Source organism: Seriola aureovittata, chromosome 7 (genome assembly GCF_021018895.1).
Source record: "Seriola aureovittata isolate HTS-2021-v1 ecotype China chromosome 7, ASM2101889v1, whole genome shotgun sequence".
In the NCBI taxonomy this organism is placed as follows: domain Eukaryota; kingdom Metazoa; phylum Chordata; class Actinopteri; order Carangiformes; family Carangidae; genus Seriola; species Seriola aureovittata.
This window is the reverse complement of record NC_079370.1, coordinates 2,106,331-2,126,357: the sequence shown is the minus strand read 5'-3', so window position 1 is coordinate 2,126,357 and position 20,027 is coordinate 2,106,331. Positions and strand designations below refer to the sequence as shown.

The 20,027-nt window shown below is 41.0% G+C and overlaps 1 protein-coding gene across 2 annotated transcripts; it reads left to right on the top strand.

Annotated features, from left to right (window-relative positions):
* The first annotated feature begins 193 nt into the window (after positions 1-193).
* col28a1b (collagen, type XXVIII, alpha 1b) lies at positions 194-19,770 on the top strand. Of its 2 annotated transcripts, none has more exons than XM_056381648.1 (36): positions 194-210; positions 631-889; positions 1,510-1,652; positions 2,829-3,400; positions 5,096-5,116; positions 5,214-5,273; positions 5,446-5,499; positions 5,594-5,638; positions 5,729-5,755; positions 5,864-5,908; positions 5,988-6,032; positions 7,088-7,141; positions 8,673-8,741; positions 9,004-9,072; positions 9,402-9,470; positions 10,276-10,344; positions 10,599-10,667; positions 10,819-10,887; positions 11,272-11,340; positions 11,743-11,814; positions 11,928-11,996; positions 12,134-12,205; positions 12,599-12,667; positions 12,749-12,817; positions 12,901-12,969; positions 13,070-13,138; positions 13,600-13,668; positions 13,782-13,850; positions 14,510-14,578; positions 14,724-14,804; positions 15,030-15,065; positions 15,333-15,369; positions 15,515-16,069; positions 17,555-17,739; positions 17,903-18,197; positions 19,110-19,770. In XM_056381648.1, the coding sequence occupies exons 3-36, from the start codon at positions 1,511-1,513 to the stop codon at positions 19,280-19,282; spliced, it is 3,606 nt and encodes a 1,201-aa protein (XP_056237623.1). In that variant the 5' UTR covers positions 194-210; positions 631-889; position 1,510; the 3' UTR covers positions 19,283-19,770. The 2 variants fall into 2 exon arrangements, with proteins under 2 accessions (XP_056237623.1, XP_056237622.1); XM_056381647.1 differs by lacking the exon at positions 194-210 and adding an exon at positions 390-513.
* The last annotated feature ends 257 nt before the right edge of the window (positions 19,771-20,027 follow it).

The window sequence follows — 20,027 nt, the reverse complement described above, 5'->3', positions numbered from 1 at the left end:
TCCGGTTACACTTGGGAGGCAGGTTCACCACCAGAGGACGCCGTAACCAAAATTAAATGAAAATACATAAAGAGGGGAGAGGAGTGAACCAAATTTAAATCCAATCACAACGACACATAGATCATCTGAGTATTTTAAATTATCGAATTAAAAAACTTATATAGTAGAATATGTTAGAGAAAGTAAACAACTGGCCTTGGCACATTACAAGTAGGCTACTACTACTACTACTACAACTTCTTAAAATAGGTCACCATCATAGCTGTACATGGGAATCATAATACAACAACTCATCTGGTTTTCGCATCAGTGGGCGACAGTGGAGAAGTAAAATAATCTCATTTGGGACTTTTACGCACGGCATCCAAACAATATTATCCATGCGCAACAGCTCAAAACACGAACAGGGAGGCAGACTGGAAACTATATTAACCCTCCCAATTTATGTATAAAAGGGGCACAGGTGGTCTGTTTATGAGAATAGGAAGTTATGGGCTGCCCCTGTAGTGAAGGGTACTTTATTTTGATAATTAACTATGCGGATATCAGTTTGGAGATTTCCTCTCTGTGATGCTTTTAACTGTTGTAATTTATCTACATTGCTCTAATATTCCAATAATATTCCCACAGGAAGTTATTGTGTCTGTGAGCAGGAGAGTCAGGACAACAAAGTCCTTTCGACCAGTGATCAAGCACTGAACTGGACCAGCGCAGAAATTTTGGAGCGGCCCCAGAGCCTCCGGCTACACTCACAGCGCATCAGCTCATCTGATGGTCCTCACTTTATCTCAGCCCGGTTTAAAGGGACCTGGTTCCGCGGCGAAATGCCTCCCAAAGAGCCACAGATGACTGGACTTGAAGCACTGACTGCAGCTAAATGAGACTCTAGGTAAAAGATTTAATAACTTTTTCTTTTATTTATTTAATTATTTTTTTTGCATTGTCAATTAAGTATGCACTCTTCATTGATTTATTTTGTAGTGCACTGTTAAAGTTTGAATAATTTTAAAGTGTGTACTACAGCTTAGAGAAGTCATTATGTTCATGTAGTCAAATAAGGCAGAATCTTCTTTACGTTTACAGAAGCTTATTTACTCTACATTAATTAAATTTCACGATGTATTATTTAAAGGTTGCAGTTTTTTTAAACTCGTTTAGACGAATTAGTATTTGCACAGATTGTTCTGGATTTAAATATATCTTCATATTTAGGCACTCTTAACATTGCAGGTGTTTTATAAAGTATATTATCACAGGAACATGGAATTCAGGATCACATCATTAGGATTATCACTTGAGCAAATAAAAGTCATTATACTGTGAAAGTGCAGCTGTTCAGCTACCAGTGCTCTGTTTGGGTGTGGTTAGTAGGATGTGTGATATAAGATATATTGTAAATCTTATGATACTGACAGAATCTTATTTTTTTTCTTGCTTTTCACATATTTTATGAGTGTGCACTTCATTACTCTGTCTTGTAATGAGCTACATAATTGCTTTTTCTGCTAGAATGGAAATGTTGCTGAGGGGAAACCTGAGGAGAGGAGTGGGGCTTTGCCTTCTGCTGCTGGCTCTCGTACACGAGGCCACGGGCCAGAGGCGAAAGACAGGACGCAGGAACAACTACAGGCTGCATGATGATGGAGGAAATGGTAATTCTGCATATGAGGTATCCACATGTTGGTGGGGAAGGTTAGTCACTGGATCATGTGGGCGTAACAGACACCAGGTAGAAGGATCAGACATTCACCACACAAACAAAACCTTCCTGGCCTTATAGCTATTGCAGTTCTCTTTGGAAAGGACAACCTGATAGATCATCGGGTTAGGAAAGAGGTCACATTCAGGCCTAGTAGTCACCAAACTTTAAGTCACTCCACGATCCATGCTTGAACAGTGTTTTCCTTGAGTGTCTTTTTTTACATATTTTGCATCTGGTGCAGCTTTTAGTGATTGAACTCAACAACCCACCACTCACAGAACATCGTGGGCCATTTGTAATCTAACATTCAATGCCTGGAAATATATATAATGTTGTTGCATAATCCTATTTATAGTTGTGTTTTCAAATTGTCATCATCATTACTCCCATGTGTGTCTGTATTCATAGGATTTTATTGTGTAAAATGCAAAGTCTGCCTGTATGCTGTGCTGATATTTAAGGCCCATTTTTTTCCCACGATGTACGAAAAACAAATTCAGAGTCACTGAATCTGGTCACGTGACCATCAAAGTGGCGTGAAGGAGTTAAATGAAGTTGTATTTAAAGCTCCTATGTGTGGGATTTGAAAATGTTGGGCTTTGGCAACCCCTGGTGGTATCATCAAAAAAGACACTGTGGCAGACAGCAATGCATGATAGGACTGTAATTAATTATTATTTTTTCGTTATCCATAAGTCCACTGATATTTGATTAATCAGTTAACTCAGTCTATAAAATGCCTGTCACACAAGTCCAAGGTTAGAACCGTCCAAAGGTGAGAGATATTCATTGTTCAATAAAAACCTTTATGTTATTCAGCAAATCAATTAATGGACTAATTTTGACAATGCTGCTGCATGTTGCTATCTTTTAAAGATTGAATATTGACATTAAATATTGGTAATATTAATTCAGAAGTAGTAGTACTAGCCTCCAACAGTTGGTAAAAAACATGGTAGAAATTCATAAGTGTATGAATAAACCCATGAAAAAAAATCACTCTTACAGTTTTATAAAGAGTTAGCTTTTAGCGCTAATAGAGCTTTTCATAATACTTCCGTCTTCTTGACAGTTTTGTGAATCTAAAAGTCCGCCTGAACTTTCTGGTGGTTTCCCTCTCCTACAGCTTCAGGTATGACATGTTCACTGGAGGTGGCCTTCATCCTGGACAGCTCTGAGAGCGCAAAAATATTCCTGTTTGAGAAGCAGAAGGCCTTCGTCCTGAGCTTCAGCACACGGCTCGCCACGCTGCAGGTAGCTGGCTGGGACCTGAAGGTGCGGATGGCTGCGCTTCAGTACAGCAGCTCCGTGTCTATAGAGCACAGATTCTCAGCCTGGAAAGACCTGGATTCATACCACGGTGAGGTCAGCACCATGAACTACATCGGCCACGGCACCTACACCACCTACGCCATCACCAATGCTTCGCAGCTGCTGGTGCAGGAGACGCTGCCAGACAGCGTCAGGGTTGTAGTGCTGATGACAGACGGGGTCGACCATCCCCGCAACCCAGATGTGATTGCAGCTGCAGCGGAGGCCAAAGGTCATGGCATAAAGTTCTTTGCTGTAGGGTTATCAGACATCGCCCAGCAGAGTCAGAATAACGCCAAGCTTCGGGCCATTGCCAGCACACCAGCTCAGCAGTTTGTCCAAAGTCTTCTTGATCCCCAGCTGGAAGAGAAGCTGCTCAAAGAGATGGTGAGTAGAGTTAAGATGGCAGCCGTCGACATGAGAAACAACATTTGGTTGCAGGGTCAGTTGGGGAAACAAATCTAATGTTTTCTTTATTAAAGCTTCCACGTGAAGGTTTTGAAACTTTATGACTTCGGCATCACCAAGTAGATGTACCAAAAGAGACACTTTACCAGACACAAATCTGACCTGGGGACACTGAGAATCAGAGGTTGGATTGTATATGTTTTCTGAAAATAAAACCTTATACTATCAAAATAATTTCAAATATTATAATCACATAAAAATGTACACATAGGGGCTTTAATGTGTTTTCCTCAGACTTAGTTTTGGTATTGCAGTACTGCTGGTTGTTGGCATTGCCCTGGATTTTTTTGGCCACATTGGTTGAGCCAAGCAGAATTTATCGGATTAGAAGTTTCAGCCACTTTAGAGCCAAAATATTCAAACAATTTCAAAGTAAATTCAGTCTACTTTTCTTTATCTTGTCAAACTATATGATTCTTTCTGAATTGTCCTTATGCAGTTAGATCAGCAGGCTGTCCATGACCAAACCACTGAGCTCGGAGCTGGGGTCGATCTACAAGATCTGTGGCTTCCAAAGAGTTAGGACAGATCTTACGCAGCAGCAGTAACTATTAATACATTAGTTAAAGTTAACTTACTATGAATGGGTCATATCTCCCAGATGTCTCTTTTGTTTCAGGGGTAATGAAAGAAAAGCATTGGTTTGTTTTACTTTGACTGCAACGTGTCTCTCCGCTGAATTTAAGATATGACAATCGACCAATCAAAATGAAGGGTTTTCACAAGAAAGCAGTGGTGTTTCTAAACACTGTCTGACCTACATATGCACCTGTCTCTTTGCCGTGAGCGTCCACTGGGACCCAAGATAAATCTGACTAGTTCTCCTATTGAAATTTTTTTGTTCTTGTGAAATATTGCATACTTTCAGCTGTCCTGGCCTCTAAAAACAAATACCATAAAAAAGGGGGGGAGGGGGGCAATGTTTTGATTGCTTATGACTCATGTTTCTAGCAGGCCGTAACCACCAAGGGGCCACAGGTGGACATAACTTCATTTTCAAGGTTCCCCGGTCAAAGAGTTTGGGAACCACTATGGTAGACTGTCAGCAGGAAGATGCATCGCTGAGTCTCACCCATGTGCCATTGATGCTCAAGAGCATACAGTCTTTAATCACAACTTATAGCCACTATGACACCAATGAAACTATGCTTGCCTTTCTGCCCTCCACATGGATCGTCTACTGCACACCCAGCAGCCTATCACAGTGACAGCAGCATGCAGCTTCTCTCCCAGACTGTTTTAACCCCCCCCCCCCCCCCCCCCCCCACTCCTTATTTCTGCACTTTCTGTCCTCACAGCGGGTTCAGACCTCAGTCACAGTGTTGTGTCTGCCTGCTTTGCATTTTCCACACGCTGAGAAATGTCAAATATCCACAGTAGGTCAGGGCCAGTCTAGAGAAACTGGAATGGCTTGTTCTGCTTTTTCAGAAATGTATGATGTTGTTCATACATCATATAGCTTGTAAAAAAAAAAAAGACACTAAACACATCTAAAGGAAGATAATATTTAACATTTCCAATTTTAAAAAACGAATAAATGAATCTTTCCTGTCAGTGAATTACATTATATTGAATCTGTAACTAAACATTTTTTATTTGATGTTTTGCCTCCAGGCTGCAGTCGCTTTTGAAGGGGTAAGTCATTCAATGTAATTCAGCATTTACCTAAACTCCACCATAAAATTCATTAGTGTACATGGCTGCACTGACTTTGTATGTCTCTCTGTGTCAGTGTCCACAAGCCCAAGTGTGTTTGTGTGAAAGAGGAGCGCGAGGTCCTCCAGGAAGCCCAGTGAGTTTTCGTTATCGTCGTAATGGAAGGGTTTCACACAATAATTATTAGTTATTATTAATCTTTGCCAAAATTATAGGATAATTACGCTGTCTTGGTTGATTTGTGTCACCAACATACATAGCATCATCTTGTCTTTTAAGACTCAACAGTGAACTGTTACTGATTCCAGGGTAGAAAAGGAGACGCAGGCTTCAGAGGGTCACCTGGTCTCAAAGGAGCGAGGGTGAGTCAAAACACACAGAGAAAACAGAACCTTCTTGAAATGTTTAAGTGTTGGATTTTATGCAGCTCATTGTGCATTGGTCTTTTTTCACAAGGGGGAACCTGGCTTGAATGGTCGACCTGGAAATGATGGTCCAGAGGTAAAAAAATCTTTCCCTTTTTTTTTTGTTTTCCTGCACAAATACAAAGTTGCTTTAATGCAGATTTTAAAACAATTTCGTCTTCCACAGGGTCGTCCAGGTTACAAGGGCAGCAAGGTGGGTATCTGTTTGCCAGGTAGCTTTAGCAACAAGCCTAACAGTAAACTGACATGGGCATGAAATAGAAAAATTAACCTGAGCTTCTAATTCTGTGTTTTCTTACAGGGGGAGAGAGGAGACTGTGGCACCCCAGGGGAAAAGGGTGACAGCGTACGGTCATTATCTAATTAGATATTTCAATAGCTAGCGCAGACTTTGTCCTCATAATGAATTAAGTGTTATCTTGCAGGGACCCGAGGGACCTCAAGGCCTACGAGGCTTACAAGGAGAACAGGTAGAGTGGCTGTGTGTCTTTTCTTTTTAATTGAACAGTAACAATTATGATGGTTTTAAGCCCCACAAACAGGCTGATTACAGACGGATTTACAAGCTAATTTCATATTTTAAAATCAGCATTTTTTATTGGGCTACCCACTCAAAAGAACATTTCCTCAAATAAAAAGATAAAAACTGACAGAAAAAAAAACTTGTGAATTTAAAGAAGTGAGTGACGGTTTTTAGTCGGGCATGGCTCTACAGGCGTGACGGTGTCAGCTGGTTGTTTGTCACGTCGCTGCTTTGGTCCAGACTGAAATATCTCAAAAACGATCAGACGTGTTGCATGAAGTTTTGTACAGACATGCATGGTCCCCAGAGGATGAATCCCAACGACTTTGGTGTCTTCCACTCAATTTTCATCCTCCCGACACAATGAGGCTTTGGGTGAAATAAAGTGTTAGAATTTTTTTTCTTGTCACCCTGAACATAAAGTTCACTGCCCGCGGTTCACACTGACACTCAGACGTTACCATATGTCGACATCAGAGAGTCCATTCACTCTCAAATATGAAAAATGGAAGTGGAATTTGTCTCTTTTTCAGCCCTGCACTAATGGAATGTGAATATTGGATTATCGGTAATCCTGATACTAATGTGGCTATCCAAAGCAGTGAATCCAGGCTTGCAGGATATTATTCTTTTGCAGGAACAGACTTTGTGTGGTGGGATTAGTGCAGGGACCTGGCCGCCCAGCACAACTCTTCCTCCTCTGTGCCACTGGCACAGTGTCAGTATAACCTTGTTATTTTGTGAGCTTGGCCTGAGAATCGAAGGACATGAAAGCCGTGAATGTTGATGTTAATCCTGTTGTATTTTTCATTCAGTTGTGCTGGGTTGGTTTCGACCAGCGGGTCCATCATACAACATGGGGCTTCATTTTTAATTCATACGTGATTGTTTTGTGCTTCTGACTTAAATTTTTGTTTCATTAGAGAATTAAAAAAAAGTGCTAGTTGATTGAGGAAAACCAACAGCTACTGTAACATGACAAACTTTAAATTTGTTTTGCAGGGTTCAATAGGACCACCAGGAGACTTGGGTCCCGAGGGCCCAGCAGGACCTAAAGTAAGTTTCACCAAAAGCTCAAGAGGTTTTGAACTTTGACCCTGTCTTCTGTCTTAGTTTGTTAGTTTCCAGAAACAGTTTGATTGGTTCGATCAAATGCAAGCACTACAAAATCTCATCACACTTACACTTATATATAAATTCACTGTGTGCACATGAATTTGTAAATTTCTGACTTCAACACTCCCTAGTGTTTCTGTTAAAAAAGACGGACCACGCCAAACCAAACAAGAACAAAAGCAGAGGAGGTGTGGGTCTTTTTTCTGCAGGACTGGGTCTTTTTAAACCCCAAAATATGAATATGAATTGTGAAATCATACAACCACACACACACACACACACACACCAGTCTGGGTATGGTATGAATAGACATTTCCATCATAAATTGATGCATAAAAATTCACCAGAAAGCAGGAAATCTTTGAACTTTCAAAACATTTTCTGGGCCAAATAGAGACGTAAAAATATCTTTAGAGTCAGTTCTTTCACTTTTTAAGAAAAACAATCCTTCCATTTTTAGAAATTCGTCTGTCAACATCCACAGGCTACAGGGAATACTGTCAGTGAAAACACAATCAACTGCTCAACCAAACAGGTTTAGCTAATTAAGATCATTAAGATCATCATCGTTTTGGGGGTTATTTATTCTCAGAATAGTGGAATAATGTTCATCATAGTGTTTGTCACAAGTCATCATTCACATGCAGAGCTGCCCAGACACTTTCCCACACAACGTCTGTATTGTCAAATTTTAATTTTAGTGAAAAAAAAAGGGGGGGGGGGGCAACATAAAAAACGACCTTTTAAATGTGCAGCCAAGGCTAATAAGATGCTGATGTCTCCATCACCACATAGCTGTCCTGCAGCGCTCTAACAAAGATGTCTTTATACAGATGAAATGTAAAGTGATTTATATCAGGAAAAGTCCAGACATTAATCAAGAGCACGTTTTACAGAAGGAACAAAGCATTAACTAAGACTAGATTCCTATTTTACTTCACAGATGAAAGTATTTCTAAAGTCTTTTCCATCAGATATCATTAAAATCCTTCTGTAAATTGCAGACACATGACACATGACACATTGACTTACTCATGGAGAAAATACACTATACTGCAGTTAGCATCTCAGGATGTAAATGAAAATCTAAAAAGCTTCTTTAAAAGTTTTCAGCATTTATATACTGGTGTTACTTAATGATGTGAATGAGTGGGACATGAACCCTGGTTGTTATGTGTATTTTCTTAGTCTCGATTTAGATTTAAATCTCTATGGTTACAATCGCACATATCAACATTAGGACAGAGTCATCAGCAAACATGTAGAGTTGGCAGGAAGGAGAAAACTGTATCTTTTGTAAATTGTCCTCCAACCAGTGGATGCAGGTTTGACTGAATGTGAGTCACACATGGCGACCTGCAGGATTGAAGATGTTTTTTTATTTAAAAATCAGATTGGATGGGCTTACACACTTATTGTATGAAATTTCCGTCACATGATATGTAAATCTAAACTTGTTTATTCGTCACAGGGAGACAGAGGACCCAATGGTGTTCCTGGACCACCAGGGGACATTGGTATTGGATTCCCAGGAGCCAAGGTGACTGTAAAACAGATTTTAGATAACCTATGAAATATTATGGGAAATACAACTGTGAAATTATCAGAATAAATACAGGAAGTTTAGTCTCTCATGGTTCATTCAGTCACAGAAGACTTTTAAGATACAGTATCTCTGGCAGAGCCCCCTCCTCTAAATAAAGTCCTCTCTCTGATAATAACAAGCTGCCAGAGACAGAATAAATATAATCATTTATTACCTTTGCTTCAAGTAGTTGACTGATGATGTGTGATGCTTACAGGGTGAAAAAGGTATTCAGGGAAGACCGGGTCCCACAGGTTCTGTTGGGATAGGAGAACCGGGACTACCAGTGAGTATGACTGGTCTTGTTTTCTGGGCGTGTAGGTGGGATCGTATCGAGATCTTGTTGTACACATTTGATTACTTCTAATCCATTCTAAGCATACCAGTGGTAAAGATCATTTCTAAATACAAATACAAATGTTTTTAAAAACTTACTCCAGGATTTCTGGGAATTGAAGTTAAAATATCCTGAACAATTTAAAAACCTCAGTGTGTATAAGTCTTTTAGACTCTCCCCCCTCCCCTTTTTTATTAGCAGCTTCTTTTAATATTTCATGTCGGCATTTACTGAAGCCTTCACATATGTTAATTAAATGTGTGTTCTGTTCTGTCCAGGGTCCCCTAGGACCACCTGGAGCACAAGGAAACCCCGGACCGCGTGGAGAGGGGTTTCCAGGGCCGAAGGTGAGTCAGAAATAATGTTGCATCCTCCTCGCCAGTTGTCGTGTGTATAAGCTGCTGCGGTTTGATCCAAACAGTGAAATTCCAATGAAATTCAGCTTGAAAAAGTTCCAGTCAGTAATCAAATTTATGATTATTATTATGATCATTATTTTATTGTTGTTTTTTTTTGTGTTTTGTATTGTTCTGTATGGGTTTCCTCTTAAGTTCGGCTATAAATGCTGTGGTACTGTATGTGGCGCTGGTCCGTGTTATGCACTTGTGACCATTAAAGCTAATTTTAAGAGGAGCGGGTTGAAATAGACAGAGTAGCAGCATTGGATATCAACAGTGGAAATAACAGAGCTGAGTCCTTATAGAGTCACCAGTTCATAAAACCCCCGTGCAGATGCTCATTCAAAGTGTAAGTAAAGTGTAAGTTGGATTCCAGATATAGCCAAATCAACAGGTCACTGATTCTGGGATGGAGCTGTGGAACAACACCATCAGCTTCATCTCCACCCATCAACGTCTATCCTGAGCGCTGCGTGTTGTTGCACATTCAGCGCTGGAGAAAAACATGACCTTTGTACATTTTGATTTGTTTACTGCAGGTGCAAAGCAGAACAGACTGACTCACAGAAATTACAACCAGAAAATGTTTCATTGATTGCGACAGAACCTCGTGTGTATACGCAGAAATTCACATTTCCAGGCTGAACATGACATTTGAAATGTGACTGCAAGTGTGTGAAACTTGTGCAGTTATATCAAGAGAACTGCTTTGAGATCAGTGATGTGTTCAGCTCATTTACCGTCTTTGCTTTAGGGTGATCGAGGATATGATGGCCCAAGGGGCAACCGTGGGCTTCCTGGTGTTGGGGTCAAAGGTGACAAGGTAAATACAGTCACAAGCACTATATTAGGAACACCTGTACACCTGCTTATTCATGCAATTATCCAATCAGCCAATCATGTGGCAGCAGTGCAATGCACAAAATCCTGCAGATAGAGGTCAGTAACTTGACTTGGCTGTTTGAGTATCTGATGCTTCAACATTTTCCACCTTTTCATACTAATACGTAATAATTGATTATCAGGGCATTAGTTGCCGTACTTTTTGTATGATAATACATTAAAATCTTTTCTCAGGGCAGTCTTGGACCACCTGGGATTCCAGGTCCACTTGGTGCTCCTGGTTTAGGACTTCAAGGAGAAAAGGTAAAAACTGATTAACATTTGTCAGACTGTTTGGCACTGACTGTTTTCTTATGGTTTTTGATCAGGTTAGAAAAGAACCACATAAAATTGACATGTACAGCAAGTTACCAGCGTTTCCCACCTGTTTACACCTCCATCGTCTTTCTCTCAGGGTGATCTAGGCCCAGTTGGACCTGCAGGACCCAGAGGAGCTCAAGGTGTCGGAATAACAGGACCTAAGGTCAGACTAACTGATGATGTTATTGTCTCAGAAACAAGGCTATTTATTGTGATTGACGTTCAACTGATTCTCTGTCTGATTGTTCTGCATATTTTATCCCATAAACGTGTGGGTGAAACGCAGCTGGCTTGTCAATCAAAAGCCTGCGAGTCTGAATCAGAGTCTCAGTCACAGAGACTCAGTTCTGGTTCATTTACAGTAAATTATCATAATTTACAGTGTCATTTCCAGAATTCATTATTTCTTAAATTCAGTATCATGCTGTTGGGATGCTGCTGGGATTTCACCTGTTCCCTGATTTTTGTTAGTTTTCTTAAACTACAGCTCCACATTAGCAACACTAAATACTGAATTCACCACTGTCTGTGTGAATGTTGTCTTCAGGGGAACCAGGGCCTCACAGGTGAGCCTGGGCTGCCAGGTGAGAGAGGAGTGGGGGAACCAGGACCCAAAGTAAGTCCTCTGAAACACCACTGCACTATTCACTTATCGCTCTACAATAGAGGTCCCTCTAAAGATAATATGCATATTTGCTTTCCTAGAAGATACTCATGATTATATGCTAAATATGAAGCTAGATTAGCTAGTTTAGCTTAGCATTCCTTTAAATTGAGTACTAAAAGCTAGCTATTTCCGCTTTAGAAACAAGCAATAACCAGTCATTGAGCTGATGTTCTTGTTCAGACTAGTGACATAAATTACAATAAAACAAGCTTTAATACCTAAAGACAGAACAAGAAACCGTGAGAACAGAGCAGTGTAGTCCAGTGACATTTTGGTTCATTCAGGGGTTTATTTTATTCTCCATCAGTTTGCAACCCACCTGTGCCCTTGTGTTTTATTGTCCTCTCTCAGGGGGACCCAGGGGCCGAGGGGTTACCAGGGATACCAGGTCTACCAGGAGAGGATGGAGCCTCGGGACAAAAGGTGACATCATGATATAAAACCTGCTCTCTCTCTCTCTCTTTTTTTTTTTTTAATTCTTTGAAGTATTTCTTACCAGTCCACTGCTCCACTGACTTCTTTTCAAATGACGACAGGGTGACCTTGGGTTACCGGGTCCTCGGGGACCTGACGGGGCTCCAGGTAAAGGTGTCCCTGGAGACAAGGTAAAGGAGAGTTTTCACAGTTGAAAAGAATTATGTATAAATGTGCTGTAATATGAGTTTTCTTCAAATGATGTGTTAAGTAATCATCTTAAAGTTTGGAAGAACATGAACAACGGTACTGAACTTTTGTTTTGCAGGGAGACAGAGGGGACAGGGGGACCAGAGGCCTGCCAGGTGCAGTTGGTCCTGTGGGGCCGATGGGGTCAAAGGTATGAGTACAGTATGCAAAGCTGGAGCACTTTATATGATAACACTGTGTAATCATTTAACACAGCTGTTAGTAGCTTCAAACTTCAAATGGTGTTGCTGCATCTTGAGATCTGAGCAGTGAAGTAAGGAACAAAGTGTTGTCATATATGATAGAAATGATGAACTCGGAAAACACCAAACCTCAGAGAACAAAAATTCTCATTTATAGTAAATGATCAGGATTTTTCTCCAAAATTGTATGGATTCTTCTCCGGCTCATGTCCCATCCCTCCACCAAATTCGGTGCAAATCGGTTCAGTACTCTTTGCAAAATCCTGCAGACATTAAAGCAAACCAATAAACAAAACAACAAACAAGTCAAGTATAAGTCTGATAAATGTTTTCTTTTCCAGGGGGATCCAGGAAATATGGGGCCAGTAGGTGCAAGTGGACCACCAGGGAGGGGTATACCTGGTGCCAAGGTAAGGCCATGTGGTGCTGAACACTTCAATTGCCACACGGTGGCAAGGTTGGTTGATTGATCTACATCTCGTTTTCGTCAGGGGGAACCGGGTCCACAAGGTCCAGCTGGCGCTGTGGGAGAGCCGGGGGTCGGTTTAAGCGGTCCTAAGGTGAGTTCGGCGCAGGTTTACGCTTCACTGATTCTCTTGAAGTGACGTGAGAAAGTGAGTGATGATGGGTTTTTGGTTTGTAGGGTGACAGAGGATCGCCAGGCCCCGCTGGTGCTCCTGGACTGAAAGGTGAAGGCTTCTCCGGCCCTCCGGTGAGGTTCCACCTATATTACAACCTTCTCTGTTTATACTTCCTTACCTTGCACCATGTGATTTTGGTTTTTCTTTTGGTTTTTTTAACTGTGTCTTTAGGGACTTCCGGGGCCTCCTGGGTTGTCAGGAGAGACTGGACCAGAAGGTGTTGGTTTACCTGGACCAAAGGTAAAAGTTTACACAGGAAAAAAAACATTAAAATAAGTAGAGTGTCATCAGCCAAAGGGCAAAATTGTTCATCTCTGCTACAGAAGTTACCTTTTACCTTTTTAAATTTTATCTGCAATAGTGCTGTTTTTGTCGTTTGATGCTTTTCCACCATGTAGTGTTGTGATGCATCAGCAGTTCTCATTGTGAGGGGAGATTATTTTTCCTGATACTTCTCCAAACATGCCTTTTCTTGTTAGATAAAGAGCCACTCAACCATAATATGATAATGGATGCTATGAAAAAATAATGTCAGCACTATCCCAGCACTATCTGATTCGGGTGGTTTTTCCTTTCTGTGTTTACTGGTGAGATGTCTTATGATCCAGATACAGTATTTTTCTGTCTGTCTGAGGTGATATTGTCATAATAAAACATTATAATAATAGATGTTGATAACTTGTGAAATATTTTCTGTTCAGGGAGACAGAGGCTTGCCTGGACCTCCCGGACCTGCAGGGCCGCCAGGAATCGGCCTGGTTGGTTCGAAGGTAATCTGTCCCGTTCAAAAGAATAACATGCGTGTTACACTGTAAAAACTGAACATGCAAAAGCCATTAAATCCATGTTGGTTCCTTTAGAAATACAGTTTCTTTTCCTGCAGGGCTCAGTTGGCCAAATGGGATCACCGGGTCCACAGGGGTTACCTGGAGAGGGCATTCAAGGACAAAAGGTAACCTGTCACCTGTTCTTATTCAGTTTGATCAGTAACTACAGAGTAGAGGAAGTTGTAAAATGCAGTTTATGAATGGCAGTTGTGACCTGACAGGTGTCCTTAGCACATTTATGTAAATGAGTAAAGGTATTTTTCCTTTTTGTGAGTTTGCGACTGAATCAGGACAGCAGCCCTTAAAAAAATGTCTGTCAAATTAACTTTAAATAATAAAATGTGATGATCCTCATTCATATTTTCCTCTGTTTTTTTTTTTATTATCTTGTTTTGTTGTTTTTGTTTTTTTCCTGTGGTCTTTCAGAGAAGCTGAATCATGTCCCTGGAAGTTTTTGTCCATATTCTGCTGCCGTACTGCTTAGTATAATCTCAGAACAATTTCATTTTAATAACGAGAAAACAATGATTATTTTTTTTTAGCATTTAACAACTACAGCTACCCGAGTCATTTCCCGTGAGTTTGACTCATCTGACGTGTTTTTTTGTTGACTGGTATTAAAATAATTGTTTTCTTTTTTTTTATCCTGCTGAAAATGTTTCCGTCCAGTTTAGAAAAGAAAAACTCAGGCACATGAGCTAAAAGACAGATGAGACGAGAGACACCTACTGTTTTCATCTTGTTTTATAACTTCTCCTCCATGGACTCTGCCTGATGTTTCCAGGGGGAGTCTGGATTCCAGGGGATCCCCGGCCCCAGAGGTCCGCCTGGACAAGGACTGCAGGGAGACAAGGTAACGTTGTAATGTCAGCAACGAATTCAGAATGATTAATAATTGATAATTATCTTAAACTCAAACTTTGCCCCTTGTTATCACATCTCCACTTTTTCATTTTGGCTGGTAAAACCGCCCTAAATAAAACCCTCTTCTTTTGCAGGGGGACCGAGGGTTCAGAGGTGATAAGGGCAAAAAGGGAGAGAGAGGAGAAGCTGGAGAGCCGGGAAACATCGGACCTTTGGTACTGGATTTTGTTGTCAGGCACATCATTATTTTTGTGTGAATTTACCTTGTTGTAAATGGACGTTGAGCAATTTTACTCCCGTCACTGAACACCAGCCTGATCCAGGATGAACGTGCAGAAGAAACCACTTCCTTAACATGACATTGTGATTTATCTGCTCTCCAGTAAATACTACAATTTAAATATAATAACTCACTAATGACAGGTTCCTTCACATCACAGGGCAGAGTGGGACAGAAGGGAGAGCCTGGACTTACAGTAAGTACAGAGCATCTGTCACTGAACTAAAATACTGCTGAAAGAATTAATTGATTGAAAATGATTCTCAAATATTAGAATTCACTGATTTTTAAATGACTGTAAATTGAAACTTAAAACAAATATGAAGCTGCCATCTTGGACTCTGGGAACTTTTTGATATTTTTGACATTTATCAATATGAAAAATATTAATAGGTTGCAGCTTCAGAATTAAAGTGATAAATCAGTGATGAGTCTAAAGATTTTGAATTTCCTGTCTTCACAGAGAGATGAAGTCATCAAAATAGTGAGATCCATATGCAGTGAGTAATGAGTGGAAGAGGATCAGTGATTCTTGGAGACTCACATTTGACTTTATCCTTCACCTGCATGACTTCTTTAATTGTCTGTTTCCCTGTACTGATTATAAACTCTGCCTACCCGGATCTGTGTCTGCTGTTTCATCAGGTTGTGGGGTGACCTGCCGTCAAACGCCCCTGGAGCTCGTCTTCGTGATCGACAGCTCGGAGAGCGTCGGCCCCGAAAACTTCAACGTGATTAAGGACTTCGTGAACGCCCTGATCGACCGAGCGTCGGTCAGCCGGGACACCACTCGGGTCGGGGTGGTCCTCTACAGCCACATCAACATGGTGGTGGTCAGCCTCAGACAGGAGACCACCCGGGACCAGATCAAGTCTGCGGTGCGCTCCATGACCTACCTGGGCGAGGGCACGTTCACCGGCAGCGCCATCCAGCAGGCCAGCCAGGTGTTCAAGGCAGCGCGGCCAGGTGTGAGGAAGGTGGCCATCATCATCACAGACGGCCAGGCCGACAAGAGGGACTCGGTCAGTCTGCAGAGCGCCGTGACGGAAGCTCACGGAAGCAACATCGAGATGTTTGTGGTCGGGGTGGTGAACGAGAGCGACCCTCTGTACGAGGAGTTCAAGAAGGAGCTCAGCCTCATGGCCTCTGACCCCGACAGCGACCACGTGTACCTGATCGATGAATTCAAAACACTCCCAGGTGAAATTTCCCATGATCATATCATATGCACGTAATAAAAGGGTTGGTTCACTTTTATTACAAAAATAAATGACTCAGATACTCTCCTCTATCTTTATCTTGTGATAGTGGAAAATGGTTTAAATGAAATCCAGTGAAATCTGTGGCAGAAAATTGATTTTCAGTGATCATATTGCGTCATACCAGAACACACTATTTTATGACAAAAATAAAAAAATATGTAGTTGTTTTACACAAAAGAAATCTGTATTTCTTATTTCTCAGTGCTTTAATCACTGATTTAAAGTGGCCATTTAAAGAAGAACAAGGGGATGTGTTCAGGATTTAACAGCATGTGAATTAGTTGGTGGATTGTCAGATTAAACGAAACCCACACAATCCAGATTGAGCACATTAGCTGATATCTAGAGAAGTGTTTAAACTCTGATGATGCTTAATTAGCAATCAGTCATGAATCTAGTGAAGTGTCACGTTTTAAATGTATTTTTTTCAAGGCTCTGAGCACAAGAAGGAAATTCCATTCACCTGCAATTATGGCTGTCACAATATCAGATTTTCACAATATGATTGTCATACATAACAATATTATCATGATATTTGTAGAAAATTTTGAAAAAAAAAGTTATACAATCAGTCAAATTCATCTTAAACTTGTTTATTTAGTGTTTTGTCTCTTTCTATGCAAGTAAATGAGACTCAAATACGAGTGTAGGGAAGTGGAGAGAGAGTCTGTGACCACAACTGTAGGAAAGCAAACAAAAAGAACAATTACACTTAATGGAGAGTGAAGAAGCAAACAGATGAACTGGTAAACAAAAGATCCACATGTGTGTATTATTAACACTATATCAATATTTAAAAATGTCAAGACCAGGGCGATTAAAGCTAGAGATACCAAGAGCAGGAGAAAGTATGTGGAGTATATTTATACTTTGCGTGAACCGAGCCTTTAAATCTGCACTGGGTTCAGTCATAATGTAAAATACTGAAAGACAAACACGCCTTTCCCACTAACTGTGAATCACAGAATCACTTTGATGCACAGAAATAAGTTGAAGATAAGTGAGAAAAGTGAGGAACTGAAACATGAACTGAAACCAACAAACATCCTCAACAGCACTGAGTGAAAAAAAAGAAATTCTGTCTTAACTGATGTGTAAACTTCCACAGAAAACGTTTTTCACCACCACTAAGAAGACAAAGATTAAGGTTCAAGAAGAATCTGGTTCTACTTTTGCACATGAAGTAAAAAAAAAAAACAAACATTTTAAATAAATTATTTCTTCGACACTTGGTGGCACCAAAGAGCAGAGGTGCCAACTGCTGCTTTAAAAGCTGCAACACATTGTCCACTACACAAAAACACACTTGAGTACTGCCTCCTCAAACCTCTCATATCTGATCTGTCCCTGTCCTTAGCCACTGACAGGAAAGTGAAGCTGTATAAACTGTACATTTACTGTTACGGTCCATCTGCTCTCTCAGCTCTTGAAAGAAAACTGCTGAGTCGTATCTGTGAAGACGGAGAGAGGCGTTTGTTCAGCTCCGTCCCCGGCTCCAGACTTCCTCCAGGAGTCGCTGAGGTCTCCAGTAACGTGCGGGAACCCCCCTACAGGACGGACACGGACACACCCACCTTCACAGGAGACTTCAGGAGAGTTCAGAAAGTGGTGAGGAGAACAAATGAGTAAAATGTGGCAAAATAGTCTAAGCTTAAAGGTCCACTTACTCGCTTCTGGGACTTTAAAGCAGGTCTTGTGGTCTTCACTCAGTATTATCTTACCTGGATAAGTAAAGGTCCAGTGGATTAAACCCCTCTCTCCTCTGGTACAGCCCGGCCCTCCGGCCCCTCGCCTCAGCCTCAGCAAAGAACCCATCACAGCACAGAGACCGAAGCCGGACGACAGGACCGCCACAGACGCTCAGAGATTTCCATTCTTCGACTGGGAGCCCTTCAGACCGGTAACAGAGTTCCTCCCGCAGTTTGAGGTGAAGAAGCCCTCAGTCCAGATGGTGATGACCGGAGCCGTCGGGCCGGCTGGTCCCACTCTGAAGGTCCCATCTGAGAAGACGCCGGCACCCTCTCCGCCGACCCCCCCGCTGCTGCCCTCTGACTCCAACATGTCAGGTAAAGGTTAAACAAGACAAGGTCAAAACCGAGTTATATGGTTGGAACACGTCCTGGGCTATTTGCATTCTTTCTTCTTTTATTCATTCATTCTCCTTCAATTAAAGAGCAATGGCCAATCGGGAAACTGACCAATCGTGGAACTGTAATCACTCAGTCAGTCAGCGACATTTGCGATTATAGGGCTGGTCCTGCTGTTGTGGTTCAGCCATAAAATATGCCCCGAATGTTTTAGATTTTAACATTTGAAGTCATCTGCACACCTTTTCCTTACCTTAATTCTCACCAACATTTTCTTATGTGAAAATATTGAGACAATAAGTGTTTTTCTAAAATTCAAATTAACTCACTGCTTATCAATCTTATATTTTTAGTTGCATTTTTATCTGAAACCTGAAGAAACAAACAACCAACCAAAAATCAACCAAGTATCAATCAGACAAAACCTAAGGAACAGTTCCACATTTGCTTTCTTACTGGGAGTTAGACGAGAAGAATGATACCAGTCTCATATTTGTACGTTCAATATAAGTCTGGAACCTGCAGCTAGTTAGCGTAGCTTAGCATAAAGACTGGAAGCAGGGGGAAACAGCTAGCCTGGCTAAAGCTCATTCACTCACTCCCACACATCATATCTTGTATTTCCCAAAATGTTGAACTATTCCTTTAAATCCATCAAACCAAATGCAATAAGTTTATAGGAATTTAAGAATGAGAAATATTTACGACAAGAATGTCACATAACTAAAGGAACATACAGCGTTAGAACATTATTAGCTTATATCCTGTAATTATTAAGACATTTTGTGTTAGTAAAACTCAACTATCTTCAACCACAGCAGATAAAATAACTGAATGAAATCTAAATTTCCACTCACTTCCTGTCACTGTTTTGTTTTCCGTTGTCTCCAGCGGAGCGGTGCAGCCAGGTCCTGGACCCAGGGCCGTGTCGCGACTACGTGGTGAAGTGGTACTACGACGCCACGGCTAATTCCTGCGCTCAGTTCTGGTTCGGAGGCTGTTTGGGAAACGGCAACCAGTTTGAGACGGAGAAGAGCTGCAAAGAAACCTGCGTCAAGGCCTAACGTGCGCATGCCTGCGCTCACGTTCATGAAATGTTCACGAAACTTCCCGCTCTGACTTCACATGTGACTTTGCCACCAAGTTCACGTCAACTTCACTGCCTTAGTGTTTTTCTTGAAGCTTTTCTTTGACAAGGATAGGGAAACAAGCTGCATCATTAAAGCAAAATTAGAGATCAGATGGCGTTTTAGCTTTTTAAATTGTTCAGTAAGTATTTTTAAATCAGTTTTTTTTTCTGTTGGTCAGAGGGGTTTGAGTATTAATCGTGTGAACCAAGCCGAGCTAATGCAGAAACATTATGTCTGTGATGTTACTTACACACCGTTGAGCAGTTCTGTAAAATAAAACATTTTAACCACTAACATTTCTACTCAGAAAAATAATCCTTTTGTATAATTCAATGATGTATTTTTTTACTTAATGTCTTTTTATGTTTGTTTTTTTAATAGTGTGTAATGTCCTTAAAAAACAAATAAACTTTTTAATCACATGGACTGGAGGTTAAATGACGTGTCTGTGAAATGAATGTAACACAGGTAATGCATGACGTCCACATGCACAGAGAGGTTTTCACATAAGGGTGAAATATTATATTTAACCTTGGACAAACAGAACATCAACAGGCCTCTTGAACACATAGTTTAAAAGGTTTCAGCAGTGGAAACAGCAGGTGTGTTTGCAGCGATTTAAACCTCCTGATAATTTTTTCACACCCTCGTTCAACAGATGAATTCAGCGGTTTCAAAT